The 22,157-nt window shown below is 19.8% G+C and overlaps 3 protein-coding genes across 3 annotated transcripts; 2 read left to right on the forward strand and 1 right to left on the reverse strand.

Annotated features, from left to right (window-relative positions):
* Positions 1 to 1,248: 1,248 nt before the first annotated feature.
* On the reverse strand, positions 1,249 to 3,659 carry PBANKA_0831300 (peptidyl-prolyl cis-trans isomerase, putative; the record flags this gene model as incomplete). Its single annotated transcript, XM_034564495.1, has 4 exons — positions 1,249 to 1,560; positions 1,673 to 1,734; positions 1,907 to 3,192; positions 3,538 to 3,659. The coding sequence occupies 4 exons, from the start codon at positions 3,657 to 3,659 to the stop codon at positions 1,249 to 1,251; spliced, it is 1,782 nt and encodes a 593-aa protein (XP_034421287.1).
* Positions 3,660 to 4,277: 618 nt separating this feature from the next.
* PBANKA_0831400 (conserved Plasmodium protein, unknown function) lies at positions 4,278 to 5,827 on the forward strand (the record flags this gene model as incomplete). The annotated part of the gene is made up of 3 exons (XM_034564497.1): positions 4,278 to 5,195; positions 5,388 to 5,606; positions 5,717 to 5,827. The coding sequence occupies 3 exons, from the start codon at positions 4,278 to 4,280 to the stop codon at positions 5,825 to 5,827; spliced, it is 1,248 nt and encodes a 415-aa protein (XP_034421288.1).
* A 1,465-nt stretch (positions 5,828 to 7,292) lies between these two features.
* Positions 7,293 to 20,126, forward strand: PBANKA_0831500 (conserved Plasmodium protein, unknown function; the record flags this gene model as incomplete). The annotated part of the gene is made up of 3 exons (XM_034564498.1): positions 7,293 to 7,431; positions 7,680 to 19,942; positions 20,064 to 20,126. 3 exons carry the CDS (start codon positions 7,293 to 7,295, stop codon positions 20,124 to 20,126), a joined length of 12,465 nt encoding a protein of 4,154 aa, XP_034421289.1.
* Between the last annotated feature and the right edge of the window lie 2,031 nt (positions 20,127 to 22,157).

Here is a 22,157-nt window from a genome sequence, read left to right on the forward strand (position 1 = left end):
AACTTCCCCAATGATAAAACGAATGTGTGTGTAATTTCTTGTGTCAATTATATATATAATATTATTTTGTTACTTTTTTTTTAATATATTATTTTCCAGCACCTTTCATTATTTCCATTGGTCGAAAAACTATAATTTAAAACGATAAAAAGTGCACAAATATATATGCAAAAATTAAAAGGAATATATTATTGTATATTTTACTTTTAACGAGATGTCCCTTTTTCTTTTTTTGGGGTACTCCTTTATTTTCACATACAATTAACATTTAAAAAAATTTACATAAATATTACTTTGTTAACAATTCAAATAAAATTTATGCAATAATATTTTTTTATTAAATAGGAATATATTCCCCTTTATAAACATTTCTTTGTGTATATATTCCATGCACATTAACAAATATATAATTTTTCCTTTTTTATTTTTCTCATACTTCTAAAATTGTTTTTATGTATTAAGTAATATTTATGTTACTTTCAAGTGATAAAATAGCATTATGTGATTTAATTGTTTTATATTTATATTTTAATATAATTTTTTTGTTCATGCATTATAAAGAAAAAACATAATGGAAACAAATTAAGACGGCAAAAAATTAGCACTATAAAAAATACAAAATTTTTAATCTTGTGAAAATTTACATTTCTTAAAAAATTTTCCATCATATATTCCTTGTTTTAAAACATTTTGTTTAATTATGGGGTAAATTACAAGGTTATTAATATATGTTAAATATACAATTATAATAAAAAGGAGAAAAATGTAAATATTTTGTTATAGGCATATTATAATGCATTTTTTTTTTTGCATTATGTATAGATAATAAAATCAAATTTTACAGGCAAAAAAAATGTAAAACAGCTATAGGAGTAAAATATGCATAATAGCGTTAAATTACAATTTTTTAACATTGGAAAATATGTAAACAAACTTAAAATGAAAACAAAAAAAACCTAAAATTATATAACATACAAAAAAATCAAGTAAAACATTTATATTCAATAAAATAAAATTAAAGTTTACAATTAATTAAAACGAGGGGAAGTATAACATAATAATAAAATTATACTACTATTAATAATGATAAATATGTCAAGAAATATTTTTTTAAAATATTGTGATGATGATATATTACATATGTATTGGTGTTATCTATTATTAGAACTATTCTTCTTGAATAGCTTATTACACATAAAAAAATATATATATGCATATTATTTTGTATAAATATATTTATATTTCTCTTTACCAACACGAAAAATCCATCTTGGTTTGTTTTGGCTTTGATACGTTTTCCTTTTTTAATATGTTTAATTTTGATTGGTTTGATTCATCACAATTCGTATTTTTATTATTATTTTTAAAATTCTGCCATTTTATATATTTTCCTATATCGTCATTTTTATTTTCCACAAAAGTATCATCATCAATGAAAGTTTTGGCCTTTTCCTTTGCGGGCTCTGGGATTTTTTTTTTTTTTGAATCTTCTTTCATTTCCTTTATAACATCTTTAAATGGGTTTGTGTATATAATCGTTTCATTTAAGGTGTAATGTTCCTAAATCAACGAAAAAAAAAAAAATATATATATATATATATACATACATTTGTGTGCAAATATATAAATTAAACATTTTAAAAGTGTATATTATTTAATCATTGCTTATTACAGCATTCATTGAAGCAGTGTCCAAATTTTTTAATTTTTCTAATGTATCATTTCCTCCGACAACTAAATTAAGAAAAATTAATATATGATATATATAAGAGTTTAATAAAACAAGGGTATTTAAATAATACGTACATATATATAGGTACACTATGCCTTTTAGTTTGATACTTAGAATATAATTAAGACCATTATCCTTTTGTGGATATATATACATATACATATATCAACTCACCTTTCCCAATGCATGGATTATTAGTTGTATAATCCTCTGATAGGGATATATAAAACATATTAGAATATTTTTGATTATAATACTTAAACATATATATATTACCATATGAATTAGTTTCTGCAACATGTCTGTTATCATTATACCTCAAATATTTAATTCCTATATCACTATCATTATCACTATTTACATTTATTTCTTCTTTTAACTTATTAACGATTTTTTCATCATCGATTTTTTTTCTTAATTTATATTTTTTTAATTTTTTTCTCCAATAAAATCCGGATGCTGCTGAATGTATATTATTTTTAAGCGCCCCCAAAAAAACGATATCAACATTTTTGTCTCTTTTAAAAATATCTGTTTTATTATAATATTTGTATTCACATAAAAATAAAAAATTATGACATAATTTTGGGCATTTATACGCATATAGTTCAATATTAATCATACCCACATCAGTTATTAAACGTACATAACTATTTTTTTTATTTTTTATAACATTGGTATATATCATATCATGAACTTGGGTTTCTGAAAGATAAACAAAAGTATTTTTGTATGTTGCATTATATATAGTTGATGTAACACTTTGAGCTAATTTATTATCACTATAATTTTCACATTTTATTTTGATTTCATTTTCACTATTACTATCATCTTCAATACAATTATTGTCATTATCTTTATTTGTTGAATATAAATATATATTTTTTTCTCTTTTTTCATTTTTATAATCATCTTTAAATTTTGAGTGTTTATTTTCATCTGTGTTTTTGTTTGCGTCTAATTTATTGCTTTCCATTTGTTTATTTTTTACTTCTTGTAATATGCTCATGATTGCGTCATTATCTTGAATATGTTGAATTTTTTCTTTTTCTTTTTCTTTCTGAAAAAATTTATTATGTAACTCATTCATGTTCTGTTTATTGTTTAATGGGTCTTGTAAAACAATTAAATCTAACATATTCATGGTGTCATGTGTAATTGGATCAAACATTTCATTTTTATTTGGAAATAATTTAAAAATTTCCGATGAAAATGTATTTCCAGTTTTTTTATTTAATATAATTTTTGTATGTTTATTAAAATATTTTCTTGTTATAGGACATATATATTCATTATCATGTTTATAAAAATTAACTTTAATTAAATTTTTTATATCAATTTCAGGTTTATTATTTTTATTTCTTTTGGATTTTTCCATTTCTTCTAAAACGCTTTTTTTATCGTAAATTCTTCCATCTTCGTCACAATATGGATCACTGAATGGTCTTAAGCTTATACAACTAAACAATGAAAAAGGAAAATAAAGAAATCATGACATGAATAAAACGAATTTAAATTAAATGTGAAATGTAACATATTTCTATTTAAAAAAAGTTATATACAATAACACAAATGGTAGCATATTTCCAATGCCATAAAAGGGCACAAAAATATATATGTATGTCCCCATAAATGTGTGTCATTTTTCAGAGCGAAAACAAAACAGGCATAAAACAAATGAACGATAAATGGGTTGTATATATATAAAGAGGAAATATGTTCATATAAATGTAGTTAATTATTTGACTTGTTCAAAATATGTAATTTTAAATGTATTTCTTTTTAAGTCGTATAATTATTCTTACCAATAATTAAAAGGTAAATATGTTGAATTTCTGGATTTTATTTGTTTCTTTATTAATGCGTCTCTTCTATATTCTGATTGTAGAATATATAACTTATCTTTGCTATGTTTATGTTTACCCATTGGTTCGTATTTTGTTTTTTTTCTCGTTTATTTTTTTTTCATTTCATAACTCTTTACTTGTAAAAATGCGAGTATACTAAAAATATCTCAATGTTTTGAATTTTGTATATTATATTTAAAGATGAAAATAATATACTATTACAATATTTTATTTATTTTTATTTCATTATCATTGATTTGTATTTTATGTTTTAGTACTGAAAATTTTGGTCACGATATTAATTATATTATATTTATTATGTAAATATATATTTATATGTACTATGCACGTAAATATAATTTTTTTTTTTTAATGACTATCACTTTCACATATGGTGATGTGAATTAAAGCATAGCCAATTATATGGAGAAAAAAATAAGCAAAAATTATTTATAGAAATAAAATTTTGTCATAATTTATTTCACAAATGTGTTTACAGAATTAAGTATTTGCATATTATTGTCATGTTATATCATTATTCATGTATACTTTAATATTATATATATATACTTCGATTTTTCTCCATAGCTAACAAATAAAATATATTCCTGTGATGATATTTTAATTTTTAATAGCTATTTTTAAGTAATTACATATATATATATATATATTTTTTTGTAAATTATACGCGAATTTAGATGGTTAAACTTCATGATTTAAATGCTGATTCCTATGACGCAAAAAATGATTGTACTAGCTTATACATTGGGAATATATTCAGCGAAATTAAAAATGAGATAAAAAACACAGTTATTGCCGAAGATTTCCAAAATGAAAATTATATAAAATATGACAACAGGGAATTATATAGCATTAATCAGAACAATACTAGTAACAATGAAAACAAAAATGATAAATACAACGATGATTTAATGATAGATGATAGTAGTAAACTTGTGTCTGAATATCCTAAAATAAATATACAAGAATATGTAAATTTTATAAGTGATAAAAAGACTGAATATAAAAAAAAGAAAAAGGAATATGTTATTAAATATATAAATTATAGAAAATTAAAAAATTTTCATTATAAAGATATGGAATATGTATTTAAAAAATATTCAGAGTTTTTGTGTTTAGAAGAAAAATGTTTATTATGTGATAATTACTTATCATTTTCTTATTTATATCTTAACATATATTTGAAATCCAAAATTAATTATCATGAAAATGTACACAAATATAAAAAAAGTAATCATAATTTATTAACGTTTTGTGAATGTTTAGAAAGTATTGAATATTCAGTACAATATACAAGTGGAAAAAAGGATAATTGTTATATTGATATGATTCATTTGTTTAAGGAAAATGCATATTTTTCTCTTGATATACATAAAAATATTATTATAAAAGAATTTATTAAAAATGTAAAATTTACAGAATTTTATAAATATAATTCTCTTAGTGAAAATTATTATAATACATTTTCTATCAAAAAAAAGAATAATATGGATACAAAATATATAAACGTATGTCAATATATCGAGAAGCCACAATTAACTATTGATCATGTTAAAGCTTTAAATACTCATGTAGAAATTTTTACCCCCCTTTTTGTAAGAATATTACTTTAACATGAATTAAATAGTGTATATTATTGTGTGTGTTTATATGTGCATAACTTGTTTGTAAATTTAAAAATATTAACTATGTTCAATAATTAGCAAATGATAAATATGTATAATGTTCTTTTTGGTATTCTTTGTCTATATTTTTTATGCTATTCATTTTATATTTTTTTTTTTTAGAAAATCCATAACGTTAACACTCTTTTAACAACAGTCGAAAAAAAATTATTAATTGATTGCTTAAAAGTTACCAAGAAAATTTTTTTTTGTGATAAAATTGATAAATTGACAGTCATAATTTTTTGCTATTTAAGTAATTTATACAACATTGTAATGAGATTAAATGCGGAATATATTTTGTGTTGCTACTCACAAAAACACCTGGAATATTTCTTATATGTAAGTTTTTTATAAAATATGTTTGTGCAACTGATCAATCATGTAAATACATATACACATATATATATCATTATACACCCTTAATGTCTTAATTTTTTCGTTGTTTTTAGTATTTCTTTCAAAAAAATGCATATCCAGCAAGGAAAATGAAAATACTAGCTATAAAAATTTACAAAAATGATGATGAACATGATGAAAAAAACGATGACATAGATTTATAAACATATGCTTGACTCCTTTTTATATAACCCACAATATATCATTTTTTTATGAAAAATGTTACAAATTCATAATTCAAATACTAAATAAAATAATTAAAAATAATTCATAAATATAATTATATTAATTAATGAATATTTTATAGACGAGCTTTTAAGATACCTATATTTACGTATACATACATTACTATGTGTGTGACATATATATATAGCACATTTTTTGAAATTAACTTGTGTGGCATTTGTATAATTTCTATTAAACACATGCTATATTTATGGAAACATATATTATTGTGAATATAATTTTCATACAAATGACACAGTTTATATTTAAAATAGTGAGTACTGCTATTTTATTATTTTTTTGTAGTAAAAAACAAACTTAAAACTTTCAATTTTTATTGTTTCATTATGCTATAAAAATATGCATAATATAAATAATTTGAAACAATTATAATAACATATAATTTAGAAATATATAATAATTGTCAATTTTTTAACACGGCTATAGTCATAAACTTTTATGTACATTGTTAATAAATGTTATTAAATTTTTATATTCCAAAAAAAAAGTCATTTTTTTTAAACTTATAACAACATTGAACGGATGTAAAGAGTATATACGCACTCACAGGGAATTGTGCAATATATATATAATTCGTTTATATATTATATGTCATTATATGCATAATATTATATACTATACAATCCTAATCACATTTTTGTGAATTTTTAAATCATTTTATATTTTTCTTGTTTTTTAACATATTTGCTTGGTTAAAAATACATGTAAATAGTATAAATTTCATTTATTCCTATATATTTATATGGTATATTTTTATACATATATATAAATATTTAATTAATAGAATTAACTATATTATAAGTACTATGTTATTATAGAGAATAAATTATAATAGCGAAATGAAACACATACAAATGTATATATAATATATATTAAATGTATATATGAAATTATATAAATGAAGATTATATATGCCTAATAAATAGGGATAACGTATGTTGTTTCTTTTACCGTATTTGTGTAATTTCTCTCTTAAATAATTTTTATATTTACGTTGTTTTTGTATTTATTGGATATTTTCTTGTTTTTTATATGAAAAATAATAAACATATATTTTATTATTAATTACTATATGTGTAATATACGTATTACACCTTGTTTTATTGCTTTTCCGATATTTTCCAACATGTGGACCTTTTAAATACCTTTAAAAAAACGAATAACACAATATAAAGAAAATAAATTAACTATGATGTGAACACCAGTGAAATATAAGTTATACAAAATAATGACATAAAAAATAGGAACAAAAATAACTACAGAAATAACTATAACATTAATAAAACAAAAAACGTGCATGTATATATATACATAAAATAATTAAAGTTTACACAACATTTTTAACCTATAAAAATTATAATGTTATAACATATTAAAGATAGAATGGGAAACTGTGTGTTATATTCTTCTCATTCTGATGTATATAAAACTAATAAAAATGAATATTATGAAAATTTAATATGCAATTTTGTTAAGGGGGATAAACTTAGCCTTGTCCAGAAGGCGTTTGTTGTATATGAATGTAAGCAAAAGAATACATGAATAATATTATGAAATAGTAAATGTTTTGCAACATCATTTGTTTGTTCTATGAGTGTATATGGTGGTATTAATTGAAATATAAATATGCTTATATTAATTATTGTTTATTAAGAAAAAATATATAACTGTAAATAATGTATTCGTGTTTGTATTTGTGTATACACACATATATATAATAACTGATAAAGAAACTTTATATATATTTCTTTTTCATTACCAATTTTGTAGTTTTACGGAAAAAATCAGAAAATAAAGATGAATATTTATATTATATCATTAATAGCACTCATAGAAAAAAAGTAAAAAGCGCATTAGTGAATTTAGGTGAAGATAAGGATATAGACATTTTTAATTTTCTATTAAAGTTATATAAAAAAATGAACAATGATTATTATAATAATATTAACGATTTTAATTATACTAATTATTATAATTGGTTTCTTCATGAAAATTCAAAATTTTCAAAATTTCCAGAGCAAATTAATATAATACAAAAAATATATAATTTTATAAGAATAAAGTATATTTTAGAAAATATATGTTTACATGTATATTTTGAAAAATATGGAATATACAATAAATCCTATGAAATAAACAACAATTTTGAAAATAAAATATTAAATAATAATGAATTAGTAAAAAATAATGATAAATCATTTGAATTATTAAATTCAAAGAAAGGTACAATGAATATTATGTCTGTGGAAAGAAGGAAAATGATTAAATCAATAAGAAGCAATTTTAAAAAAATTGAAAATATATCTACAAATAATATACAACAACCAATTGTATTTGATAGGTTTAAAATGTCAAATGAAATATGTTTATATATTTTGAGTAATAATTATAAAATAAAATGTATTTTATACAATATATTTATTGTTTTATATTTCTTAAATAAACATTGTAATATGTTTGCTATAAATGATGATACAAAAAAAATAATAAAAAGTGAAATAAAAGAGCAAATAAAAAATGAACGGTCAAAAAACAAATGTTTAAATAAAGATAAAATAAAATACACATTAGAGCATGGAAATGTGTATATGACTTATTTGTTTATTTCTTTATGTCTATGTTTTGATAACAAAATTGAAGAAGATATATTATTTAATCATAATATTAATTTAAATCAAGAAAATTTATGTTTTTCTAAATGTATTAGTGAATTTTTAGATTTATGTAGAATTTCTTGTAATAAATCAAATAAATTTTGTTCTTATGAAATTAAAAAAAAAGAAAAAAATATATATCATTGTTCTTTAAAATCAATTCAAAATGTTGGAATCAATGATAGCTTAATAAATTCACATTTTATATGTCAAAATAAATTTCTAAAAAACATTATAAATATTGGAAACAGTAATTATTTGATAAATGATAATATGATAGTATTTTGCTTTATTCTTTTTGGTAATATAAATTATATAAGTTCTAATACAAATAATATAAAAAGAAATGGTAATCATTATAATCCCAAATTAATTTCAAAAGTTAATAGTAATGATATGTTTGGAAGCGAAAATATTATTAGGAAAAAAAAAAAGCGAAAAAGAATATTAAAAAAATTGTGGGATAAATTTCTACGAAATAAAAATTACAAAAACAGCGATGGAAATAATTCAATAAATGATGATATTATTAATAGCATGTATTATGTTGATTTCAATTTAAATAACATAGGATTATTCAAAATAAATTTATATAATTTAAATGTAGAAAATATGCAAACTTTTGATAAACATATAGAAAGTAATATTGAATTGTATACTATTCAAAAACAAAAAGACGGTAGTCACGTTTATGTAAAAAAAGAAATTGATAACAAAACTGATAATCAATTGTTGCAAAATGTTAAAAATAATAGTGGAGATATAATAAGTGCTTTGCAAACGATGAGAAACAAAGAAATGTGTTACATTTTTCCTGTAAATTGTTGTGAAAATTTGTATGATAAAATTAAAAAAAAAAAAAAAAAAAAACATGGCACTACTACAATGACTATGAATGAAAATTTTGTAGAAAAAGAAAATAAAGAAAAATTTATAAAAGTGAAAGATGTAGATAACGAATTTAAAAACGAAAATGAGTATTCAGATCAAATAAAAATAAATTATGTTAAAAACCAGGAAAATGTGCCCCTAAATTATATAAATGAAGAAAATGGTGATAATAATATAAAAAATGTTAACACAAAATTTTTTTTTCATAATAAAGAAAAAAATAAAATAAGAGAGCCATTTTTTATATATGTATATGACACATTTGTTTCTTTTGAAATGGAACAACTTATTTCAAAATATAAAAAATTTAGTAATAAAGACGAAGAAATAATTAAGACCAAACCTCCAAAATATAAACAAGTACAAAAACATGGAAAAATTAATAATGCAGATTATGGGAATGATAAAATATATGAACAAAAAAAAAAAAAAAATACTAAAATATGCATAGAAAAAAATATAGACGACTATGATAATATAAATTTAAAAAAAGAAAATAATGGATATTATAAGAATAAAAAGTGTATTAATAACAAAGTTCACAATAATATTTTAAGAGAAATTGAAGCAAATTTTAAAGATGATATAATCGCAAAAAATATATTCAAAAAATATAACAGAGCATCCAATGATGCTGATGTCGATCTATTTATAAATAAAATGTACAATATAATAAAAAAAAACAGCCATAAAATTGATAATAAAAATAGTGGTGAAAATAAATGTTTAACATTTATGAAAAGAGTTGAATCACTTAAAAATGAACAAAAAGAAGAAAGCTATAATAATATAAAAAAAAATAAAAGTGTGTTAAAAAATGAAAAAAAAGAAAAAGTAATTAATGAACAAAATGGGTTAGATAATGAAGAAAAACAAAGCAATAACAGCAATAATAATAATAAGGAATATCATTTAAATAATGAATTAAAAGATATAGAAAATGATGAAAATAAAATAAACAATAACAAAGATGCTATTAATACTTTAAAAATATTTATTCAACATAAATCAATTGATAATATATCTTATTTTGTAAATAATGCAGATATTGAAATAACCTTTAATTTGTTTAAAATATGTAAAATCGAAAAAAGAAAAAAACTAATTTTTAGTACATATGTAAACAGTGAACAATCAGACAGAAATAACATAGACAAAGTTAATTATAAAATTACATTGGATAAAAGTGATAAATTAAAATATATGATTGATTTATTATTTTTACATTTAAATTACAATAGATTATATTATATATATATTCCTAATAGATTATTAAATGTAAGTAATACCAAGTTTGAAAATAATTTTTTTCTAAATTTAATTTTATGCAATGATGACATTATTATAGAAAATTTATGTATTACACCAGCTAGTGGTAACATAAAATTTCCAATTGATAAATATATTTGTTCAATTTATTTTGATAAGAATTATTTTATTAAGATAGTTTTATTTATGTTAGTTAACTTAATAAAAATATACAACAAAATAAAAAAAGCACAATATTACTTTGAGGAAAAATGCAATGAATTTATGACAAGTTTTTATGATTATTTTAACACAAAAATAAATAAATTAAATTACAATTTTTATAAGAAAAAAAAAAAAAAAAAGTTATTTATTAAAAATGTTTTTTTTAAAAAAAAACATAACGTAAAAAATTCAGATAATCAAATTAGATCAAACAATGGTTTATGTGTGTCTTTAAAGCATTATTCAAAATACAATGATAAATACATGAGTACAGAAGAAGATAATAATGTAGATAAAAAGTCAATAATAATTAATGTATCGTCCACTTTAAATTCAGATAATTATACAAATAATGTTCATAGTAATAATAATGATGAACATTCTAATAACTTTAACTGTTATTTGAACCAAATAAATAATGAGAAATTTTTTGATATTGGATATAAATACAAAAATATATATATAAAAATAATTGATATAAAATTATATGAATGTATTGTAGAATACATAGATTATATAAGAGAAAATAACAGTTATTATTATTTGTGTCCATATATATTTGTTAACAAGTTTAAGGGGGTTTGCTTTTTGTTTATACCAGTGTGCAAAAATTTTTATTTAATCTTTAATCTCTTTTTTTTCCATTTTCTTAACTGTTCAAATTTTTTTAATTTTAAAAGATGTTTTAATATGAGTATTAATAATGAAGAAAATACAAAAGTAAATTTCATCCTTCCGAGTACGAACAATTTTTTGCATATTAACAATTTGATCAAAATATTAGATATTTACAAAATAGACAAAAATGTATATGTAAAATATATACCATTGTATAAAGAAGTAATACAAAAAAATAATAATTCAGCTCGGTACTATAAATGGAAAAAAAAACAAATTATTATTGATATTCGAAATTCTTTTTCCTCACCATATTTTATTCATACCAAAAGTTTTGTTAACTTTATTGAAAATACAAATTTAAATGTAACCTTAAAAAAATTATATTTAAATAAAGACGACACATTTTATTTTAAAATAGATAAAAAAAACAATTTTTCTGATGATATATACTCAAATGGGAATAATGTTGTTTTTATGTTTAATTATTATTTTCATATATATACATATCATAGTGATGAAACATATAGCGCTTCAAATAAAGAACTATTTAGGTATAATAAATACATTATTATGCCATATTTTAATGATATATATATATATTCAGAAAATTTACTTAAATATGTAAAAATTCTCAAATTTTTGGAATCACGAAGAAATAAGTTTAGTGAAAAGACAAATGTTAATGACAACTCTAAAATAAAAGGCGGTAGTAGTGATATCAATAATGGTGATGTGATTAAAGACGATAAAATTGTAACATTCAGAACATTTTATATCCAAAATTTGTATGAAACATGTAATGATTTATTTATAAATTATTTTTATTTATTGTTAAATAATTTAGTTATAGAATTAGTGAATGAAATGAAATTAAATAATTTTTTGAGCATATTAAATGTTTTACAATTATTAAAGAAATATAATATGAGCATTGACATGTATTTTTGGACATTATATGATAATTATATAAATGTATACAATAAATATTGTGCCCATGCTCAATTAGTTAAATTATTTAATAATAACAATCCAAATGAAGTATATAATTTTGATTTTTTAAAAAACGTTAATTATAATTATTGTAATAAGAAAAAATTTTATATAAAAAGGATAGTAATATTTTCAGCTTGTATACTGATATCTTCTATTTGTAAGCATATCATCCAATTTTTTGTGTCTAATTTCAACTTTAACTATGAAATAGTATTTAGTACAATTTGCTTATTATTATTTACAGACAATAATAATAGAAGAAATTTAAATGATGATCATATGTATTTAAATATTCAGAAATCGATATATTTTAATATATTTTTTTCCCTTAGTTATGTTTTACAATATATTCCTTTAAATGTTCAGTATTTAAATTTATATAAAATTATAAACAAGGTTAAAAAATATAAAACGATTTTAGCTATATGCTTAAATTATATATGTGAAACAAAATTACCATTTTATGTTTTTTGGAAACATCATTATATACCAATAAGGTTATTAAAAAACTTTTTTTCATTCAACAAAAAAATAAATATAATTTGTAGAGAGAATTACGAACTAAATGACATAGTAGATGATAATAGATTTGAAGAAAGTTATTATAATGAAAGAAATTTTAAAATTAATAAAAAGGAAAATATGAAATGGATTAATGAAAAATATTGTTATAATATTCCAAACAATTATTCAAATATGTTCAAAAATAAAAAAATGGTAAAAAATGCAATATACAGATATTTTCAGAGTGAAAGTGGAAAAAATAAATATTGGAATATTATATATTATATTATTAAAATGAATTTTAATTCAAATTCAAATAAATTAGAATTTTATGATTTAAAAAATGTCCACAATAATATAATAAGTTATTTTACAAACATAAATATACATGCTCTTCAATTAATTAATAACAACGATGATATTTTTCAGTTAATTTATTTACACTTTGTTAACTTTATATCAATGTGTTGGAATGAAGATAATGCTTTAAATAATAATATGTCTAGTTCAGAAAATATTATACCAAATGAACTGACAAATAATAACGTTTTAAATAATGTGGTAAATATATCTGCAAAAGCGAGTGAATATTTTAAAATGAATAACACACTAATGAAGTATTGTAGTGAGTTTAGTTTAAATGCACATTTTTTGTTTGCAAATGAGTGTAATTTTGTAGACAAAATTGTATTTAATGTTTTGTTAGAAATATTAGAAACATATTATGCCAATTTATTAGATATTTTACCAATATTTAAAAAAAAGCACTTTAAAGTGCTAACCTATGATCTTAAAATATATTTAATAAATATATTTTTTTTTATATTTGTTACTACAGATAAATATAGAATATATGATATAAATAATAAGGACAAATTTTCAAAATTATATAAACATGATTTTATGAAACAAAAATACAATATGCTACAATTTGATAAAAATAATGATATTTTAAACAAATCAAAATTAAACGATTTGTTTGTAGAAAATGAACAATATTTTTCACCTCGAAATTATTTTGAAATTTTAAAAAATAAAAACGATAAATATGGAATAAATAGTTATAATAATAAAGACAGTATTCATGAATACTTCAATTTTTGTGACACAGGGAATGAAATAGAATTTGAAAGCGAAAATAAAATTCATACTGAATGTGAAATTGAAACACAATCAGGAAGTGAAAGATATTTAGAAATAGAGAATAATAAAAACTTAAAAGAAGATATAATTGATAAAAGTGAAAAGCTTACACCAAATAACTACAAACAAACTATTAAAATTGTTTTATTAGATAATGATTACAATATTTATATAATCGAATTTTTCTTTAAACTTATTTTAAGAATCATTCCTTTTTTTAAATTGAAAGATAAACATAAAGATAAAAATGTTATGCTTAAATCAACGATTATTTATAATATAAAAATTATATTAGCTTCTTTAACATCTTTTAAAAACATTATATTATCGATGAAAAATAATTTTTATATATTTATTTATTATTTCTTCATAAAAGGTTATATATCATTAATTTTATTAAATGTAAATAGTGCTATCAAAAATTTCAAGAAAGTTTTTGCCCTTATAGTATTTTTTTTTGGAAATCCTATAAACTCTATAAATACACATCCATTTCTAATATATGTTACATATATTTTATATGTATTAACAATATTATCCAAATTAAATCTTATCAATTTTTTTGAAGATGTCCATAAAAATGGAACAGAAATATTTAGTGAAGATATAATTAAAAAGGTATTTCCATGTGAAAATTACTCCGCTGATAATAACAGCACGGTCTATGATAATACTAAACGTGAAGATATGAATCATAATAGTAGCGATAATAATAGCTATAAAAATGACAGGGGAAAAGAAAACGATATAAACATCAGTGCAACACAAAATGTAGGTGACAATAATAATTATGAAAAACTCGAAAGCAATAAGGAAAAGAAAATTAAAAAAAAAAATACTGATGAAAAAAAATATATTAACAATATATGGATGAAACAAAAATATGAAATATGGATGTATTTAGAAATCATTCGTACAATTAAAAGGAATTATATAAAATTTAACAATAATATATACTTAGTACCTTTAAATTACTTTTTTATAAATTTGAAAAAAAATTTGAAGAAATATTTAGACGAAAAAGCAAATCATATATTCGACAAAGCGTGTAATAATAATGATAAAGCAAAAGATAATAATTTTAAAAAATATGTAGATATCAATACAATTAAAAAAAAAAAAAATGATGATAAATATACCACAAAAGAAATTAGTATAAATAATAGAATAAAGGATAAAAACATGCTTATAAATATCAATAACAATTTCATAGCACTATATCCAAACTGTGAACATGTAAATATTCCTAAATTATATATTAAGGGTGAGATTAATAAATCAGTCCCATCAATAGAAAATATAGACAATTTTGAAAAAAACATAACATATTATAATAAAAAAGTGGATAAAGAAACGAAAAGCATAGACCCAAAACAAATAAACCAAATTAAATATCAACGTGAGGAAGATGTAAATATGTGTAAAGAACAAAAAGAAGATAATGAAAAGCAAAATAGACAAAAGGGGCAAAAAAAAAGTATATCTACATTTACAAATTTGAATAATTCTGTAAAAAATGATAATGTAAAATATGAATACAATAAAATATTGTATGGAAGTGTTGATAAAAAAGATATATGTAATATATTATTATATAACATAATTTATATAAACAAAATGAATAGAAAAATAAATAATTGTAAATTTGCATGTTTTAACTTTAAATATTATACATATAATAAAATAATATCTGATTATAATAATTATTACAATAAAGTTATATTGAAAAGTTTTAAAACCAAGTTATGCGAAAATTATTATGCATACACTTTTGGAAATAATGAAAATGGGGCACTTGCTATTGGAAAACCATCCCACTTAAAGTTATCACCAACTATTGGTGAAATGGGATATGAAGAAAATAAGACAAGCATTAAAAAAGGAACCGATTTTTGGTTTACAAATAGTTTGCAGTTCTTACCAATGGAAATAAAAAAAGTATGTGTGAATGGAAATATGATTTCAATAATTGATAATAAACACAATTTATATATTTGTGGGAAAAATAGCCTTATTGAAACAAAAAATAAGTTATGCATTAAAGATAAAAATATGAAATTAAAAAATGAAAATAAAATAGCACACAAAAAAAATGAGAATTCATTAAAAAATAATATTATAGAAAAGGTTCCGTTTGACAAATTTTTCACAAATTTAAAATTAAAAAAAATTAAAAAACAAAAAAATAATTTACTTGATTATAATAGTTCATCAGGCGACAGTGATGATTTATTATTAGAAGATGCTTCAATGATGTGTGAAACAATGGTTTATGCAAATCCAAAATGTTATTGTGACGAATTAACGGCCTATTATGAAAATACAAAATATAAAAACAGTAAATATAACTATTGTACTTATTGTGCATCTTTATATGATGCATATAATAATTTAAGTTCATGTGATAGTGATATATGTTCTTCCTTTGATAGTGGAAATAGTGATTCTACATATGTTAAAGTTGATAATTTAGATGAAATAAATAAAAATATCAACATAAATCTTTTATTAAACAATAATAAAGATAAATCATTTTTTGTAAAAAAAAAAAATGATATTTTAAAAAAAGTTTCAATAGAAGATTTTAATATATATAACACAATATTGTACTCTTCATCATATGCAAACCAATATTTAGCATATGTTTTACCTGATCAAAAATATTCCATAAAATTCATGAAAAAGCATTTTAATAAAATTTCCATCCAAAATTACAAACAACGAATAAATAGTAAATTAAAATCTAAAACAAGCGAAAGCATAGATACTTCAAATTATAATAGTAAGCATAATGAATACAAGAAAAATATTAAAGAAAGTTCTAATAGAAATTCATTATTAAAAAAAGGCAAATATAAAAAAGTTACAATAGACAATAATATTAATAATAATAAATTTATTTATAATTTTATACACGATATAAAAACGAGAATAAAATTTGTTGACATTTACAATGGTTCCGATTTTGTTATATCCATTAATAATTTTGGACATGTTTATTCATGGGGAAATAATAAATATGGATGTTTAGGTACTGGTGATAATATTAATAGATATGCTCCAACATTAATTAATCCTGGTCATTTCTTTTTATATGATTTTGAAAAGTTGCAAATACATACCAATTACAAAACAGAAGTAAAAATTAAAAATCATGGGGAAGTTAATAACAAATGTTCTGATAATATCTTATATAATTCTCTAATTCTAGAAACAATAAAAAAATATATCTATAATAAAAATAAAGATTCAATGAATAATTTAAAAGCACCTAATGAAAAATTTAGTGAATCTGAAGAAAAGTCCATGAATTCAAATAATTTTGCAAACCCTAATAAATATAAAGACGATGATTTTTTTACTTTAAAAACAAACAATCTTTATTCTTCAAACCATATGTTTAATTTTAAGAACCTAGAAGTTAAAAATGTCATTATAAGTGTGCATAAAATTTATGTCCCTATTAGTTCGGTTTTTTGTGGTGACAATCATGTTTGTGCATATTCTAATGGATCTATATTTATGTGGGGGGAGCAAAAATTAGGTCAAACATCTATTCCTTTTGAAAATATTTATTTTGATTGTTTTGATAAATGTGATATTTTAGATAGTGAAACAAATGATAATTGTAAACAAAATTTTAACGACAGAAGGACTAATAAAATAAATAAAATACAAAAAGATACAATATCATCATTTTCAAGTTCGTCTGATAATTCTAGTGTAACAGACAAAAATAAATATTTTAAAAATTCGTTTACCAAAAATATTTCACTTAAAAAAAAAACATTGAGTTCTAATGTTGATAATCCGATACATAACGTTTTTAGCTTAACAAATAATGAAGTGTTTCTCAACAACAATAAAATATATTTATCTTCCAATTTAAATTCAATGAATAATATAAAAAGAGCAAAACATAACAATAATTTAGTTCTTTTTCCAATTCAAATATGCTTATTTAATTTGTCTTATAGGGTGAAAAAAGTGGAAAGAAATTCAAATAGCAAACTTTCTAACAAGGATGTTATTAAGAATAAAAACAATCTTCAAAAATTAATAGACTCAAATCGTAATTTCAAAGATTTTGAAAATTACGATAGTAATAATAATATTGATAAGACCATGAAAAAAAAATTGGAAACAAATGTAGATATGGAAAATACGAATGTAAAAAAACCTAATTATATTAGACTATATGATTACTTAGAAACATTTATAAAGGCAGAAATTGTAAATATTTATATGAATCTTTTTAGAAATGATATAAATATTTATACAAATATTCCTAACAATAGTAACATAAATCCATATATTTATGGAATGAAATTTTATGATTACAATTTTTACGATAACAATTATACGAATGTTCAAGATTATTATGATATAAAATCAAATAAAAAAAAATATAAGAGTGGTAGTAATTTGTATTCATCAAATGAAAATTATAAGCATAAGGATTCAAGTCGCAAGTTAATTGATGAAACAAAAAATGAATCTTTAAATCATGAAAAAGGTGGTGATATACTTAATGCATCTGATCCAAATAAATTCATCAAATTAATGAAAGAAGATGAAATGATTGATCCACAAATTTATGAATACATTGAAAAGGAAGAAACCGTGTGTATTAATATCAAATTAATAATTTTTTTATTTCTTTTTATAAAAAAGAAATATATGATAATTTTCTTGAACACGATTTTAATGGTATCAAATATATCTTGCGGTGAAGCAAACACTGTGATAACATGCTTTAAGAAAAGTATTTATGATAAATATTATCAATATATAATGAAAAATATTACTTGTATAGAAAATTACAAACATTTGGAAAGTGAAAAATTGAAATCAAAAATTAATGCAAATTTGCCAGAACATTCTGCTTCATTAAGTGAAACATGTGATAATATTTATAGAAATGATATATTTGACATTAAAAATTACACGGGAGCGATTATAGGTTGGGGAGATAAATCATTTGATGAATTTAAAGTTATGGATTCCACTTATTCCTGCTCTGATACGTCATGTTTATACCGCATGATAGAAGAAATATTAGCACATTATATGTGCATCTATGTTTGTGGCAGAGACACAAATAATAACCTGTGTTTAAATAATATAAATGATAGTATATATACGTTCACTCGGATTAGTAATAACTTTTTCAATTACAATTTTAATAATTTTTTATGCATGTACAAGTATAATTATTATCTTTATTACGTACACCAAAACAATGTTCACATTAATCATAATAATGATGTTACCTATATACACAACAATCCCCTTACATCTTTTAAAAATAAATTTAACATATTTGCAACTCGAGAAAGTAATAACGGAAGTGAAGAAAATACAAGGGATCAAAATAATTTCACAAATAAATTTATAATAATAAAAAAAATTGTTTGTAGTAATATTGTAACATGCTTAGTTGATATACACAATAATATTTATATAGCTGGAGACTTGAAATATTATTTTCCGAATTATTTTCAGCATATAGCATATGGATTATCACCATTTGTTAAAATAAATTTAAATAATCCCAAAAATATAAAAAATATATCTATTAACCAAAATAATATTTTTTTGATATATGATGATCATTCTATAAAAATATTAGGTTATAATAATTATATTGACTTCTTTAAACATCATCATCCTATATTTTTTACAAATAAGCACAACCAAAAACATTCATATAAAAGTTTAACTATACAAAATTCTGATTTTTTAGTAAAAGATGTAAGTATCTTTATGTATTTTAAGTTTACATTTGTAATATCTTAATGGCTATACATATGCATGTTATATGATTCAAAACTATGCACATAATCATTATGCATATTTATATTTTTATATGTAGGTACAAACTGGAAGCAATTGCACTGTTTTTGTTATGAAAAGAAAAAAAGGGAAGAAAAATTAAAAGAATTAAGCATTTAAAACTTTCCTGTTATGTTTTTTTTAAATCTATATTATTTTTGTTTTACATATACACGCCCTTTTTATATTATTTTATTAAGTTTCTTGTTTATATTGTATTGGTTTTAATATTTATATAGGAAAAAGTATTTTTTATTATGAAAATCATGTATTTTTCATACATAAATATAACAATTTATAATTTGAGTTTTAAAAGATTTATGTTTTTTAGTTATGAAAATTTTTTTTATTGTTTTTAAATATAAAATATAACTTTTATATATCTTTTTATAATAAGACAATTTACTCTAAATTTGTTTTCAAGTTCTTAGTTTATATAATACAATTTCTCTCAATTTATTGCAACGCTAATGAATTGAAACAAATTTCATGAAAAAAATATAAGTTATTGAACTTTAATATGTATTGCACAGTACTATTGTATAATATAAGAAAGGTTAGACAATATAACATTCTTTTATTATATATAAATATGCTTTCTTCAAAACAAACAAGACATAAATAAATCATAAAATTACAAATATGTTTTCAAAAGCAAAGAAAGTATAATTATAATTAAAGTTTGTAGAATATATCATATTTTTTTACCGTACCATTCAAAAAAAGGTTTAATGTTAAATAAAATATAAGAAGTTTATATGTGTATAACATATTGTCAATTTGTTATAATGCATAATGCTCATTTTAATTTTTTGAAATATCACAATTTTTTACATTTAATAAATTATGTGTATATAAAGTATTATTTTTATATTAATACGATATGAAAAAACGTGATTTTCAATGGTGAGTTAATATTTTTTTATAAATCGTTTTAGTATTTGCTTAGAACATATAAACTATGATTAAGAAATCATAATGATATCATTTTTTATTAATTACACTTTACTATATAGATTTATGATATTATTTTGTTGTATAAACATAATTTATAAAGTTTTTTGATTCATCAAATACACATTGAAAAAGGGTTATATGGTGTTGGTTTATACCATTAGATAAGAATGTGTAGTTCATAAAAATTCTATAGCTATTTACTCATATATAAATTACATAATATTTATATATGTTTTGTAATTATTTGAAATATTACAAAATATAAGGTTTTAAACACTACGCAGTATAAATTTTTTTTTAAATGCAATCTTAAAGCAATTCCTAAATGGAGAGAGGTTATATTTTTTTTATATGTAAATTCTTAATAGGAATAGATATTTTTAAACAAAATGGATTAGATTATATAAAGAATAACATGAATTATATATAACAATTAACTTCATTAAACAAATCATCAATGTTTATTAATACATATTATAGAAGTGTTACATAATATGTTTATGTCGTTTAATAGACATGAAAATAATGAATAACCTTAAGGTTAAAAACATGATATTACAATATCTCTAAAAACATTCAAAAATAAAGGTTAAATATATTATTCAAAAATAAATTGATAAAATCTTAATAAAACTTATATGTAATGTCTAATTACAATAATTCTTATATATGAATTGTATAGGAATGGTTATAAAAAATATGCCATATAATTTATCAAGTACAAATTCATTATATAAAATTATATATTTTGTCAATGTTTAATATAAATATGTATTTATTATATTTTTTCATAATATAATTAAATAAAATGGAAAATATAAAATAAATATATAATATTAAAAATATAAATAATTATAATTCACATGTTTATTTATTTATTTATTTATTTATTTATTTATTTATTTTATTAAATTATTATTTATTTTTATTCCAATATAAAATAATAAAATTAAATTAAAAATGTAAAATAAATATATACTAAAAATATAACTTATTTATAAAATTTAATATATAATAATTTAAATATTAATTAACAATAAATAAAGTATATTAAATAAAATCATATTTATAATAATTAATTAATAATTTGAATATAATAAAATAATATAATAATTAATAATAAATATATATAAATAATTAATTAATATTATTAGATATTATAATTTAAATATTTAAT

The sequence above is a fragment of the Plasmodium berghei genome, assembly GCF_900002375.2.
Source record: "Plasmodium berghei ANKA genome assembly, chromosome: 8".
Classification (NCBI taxonomy): Eukaryota; Apicomplexa; class Aconoidasida; order Haemosporida; family Plasmodiidae; genus Plasmodium; species Plasmodium berghei.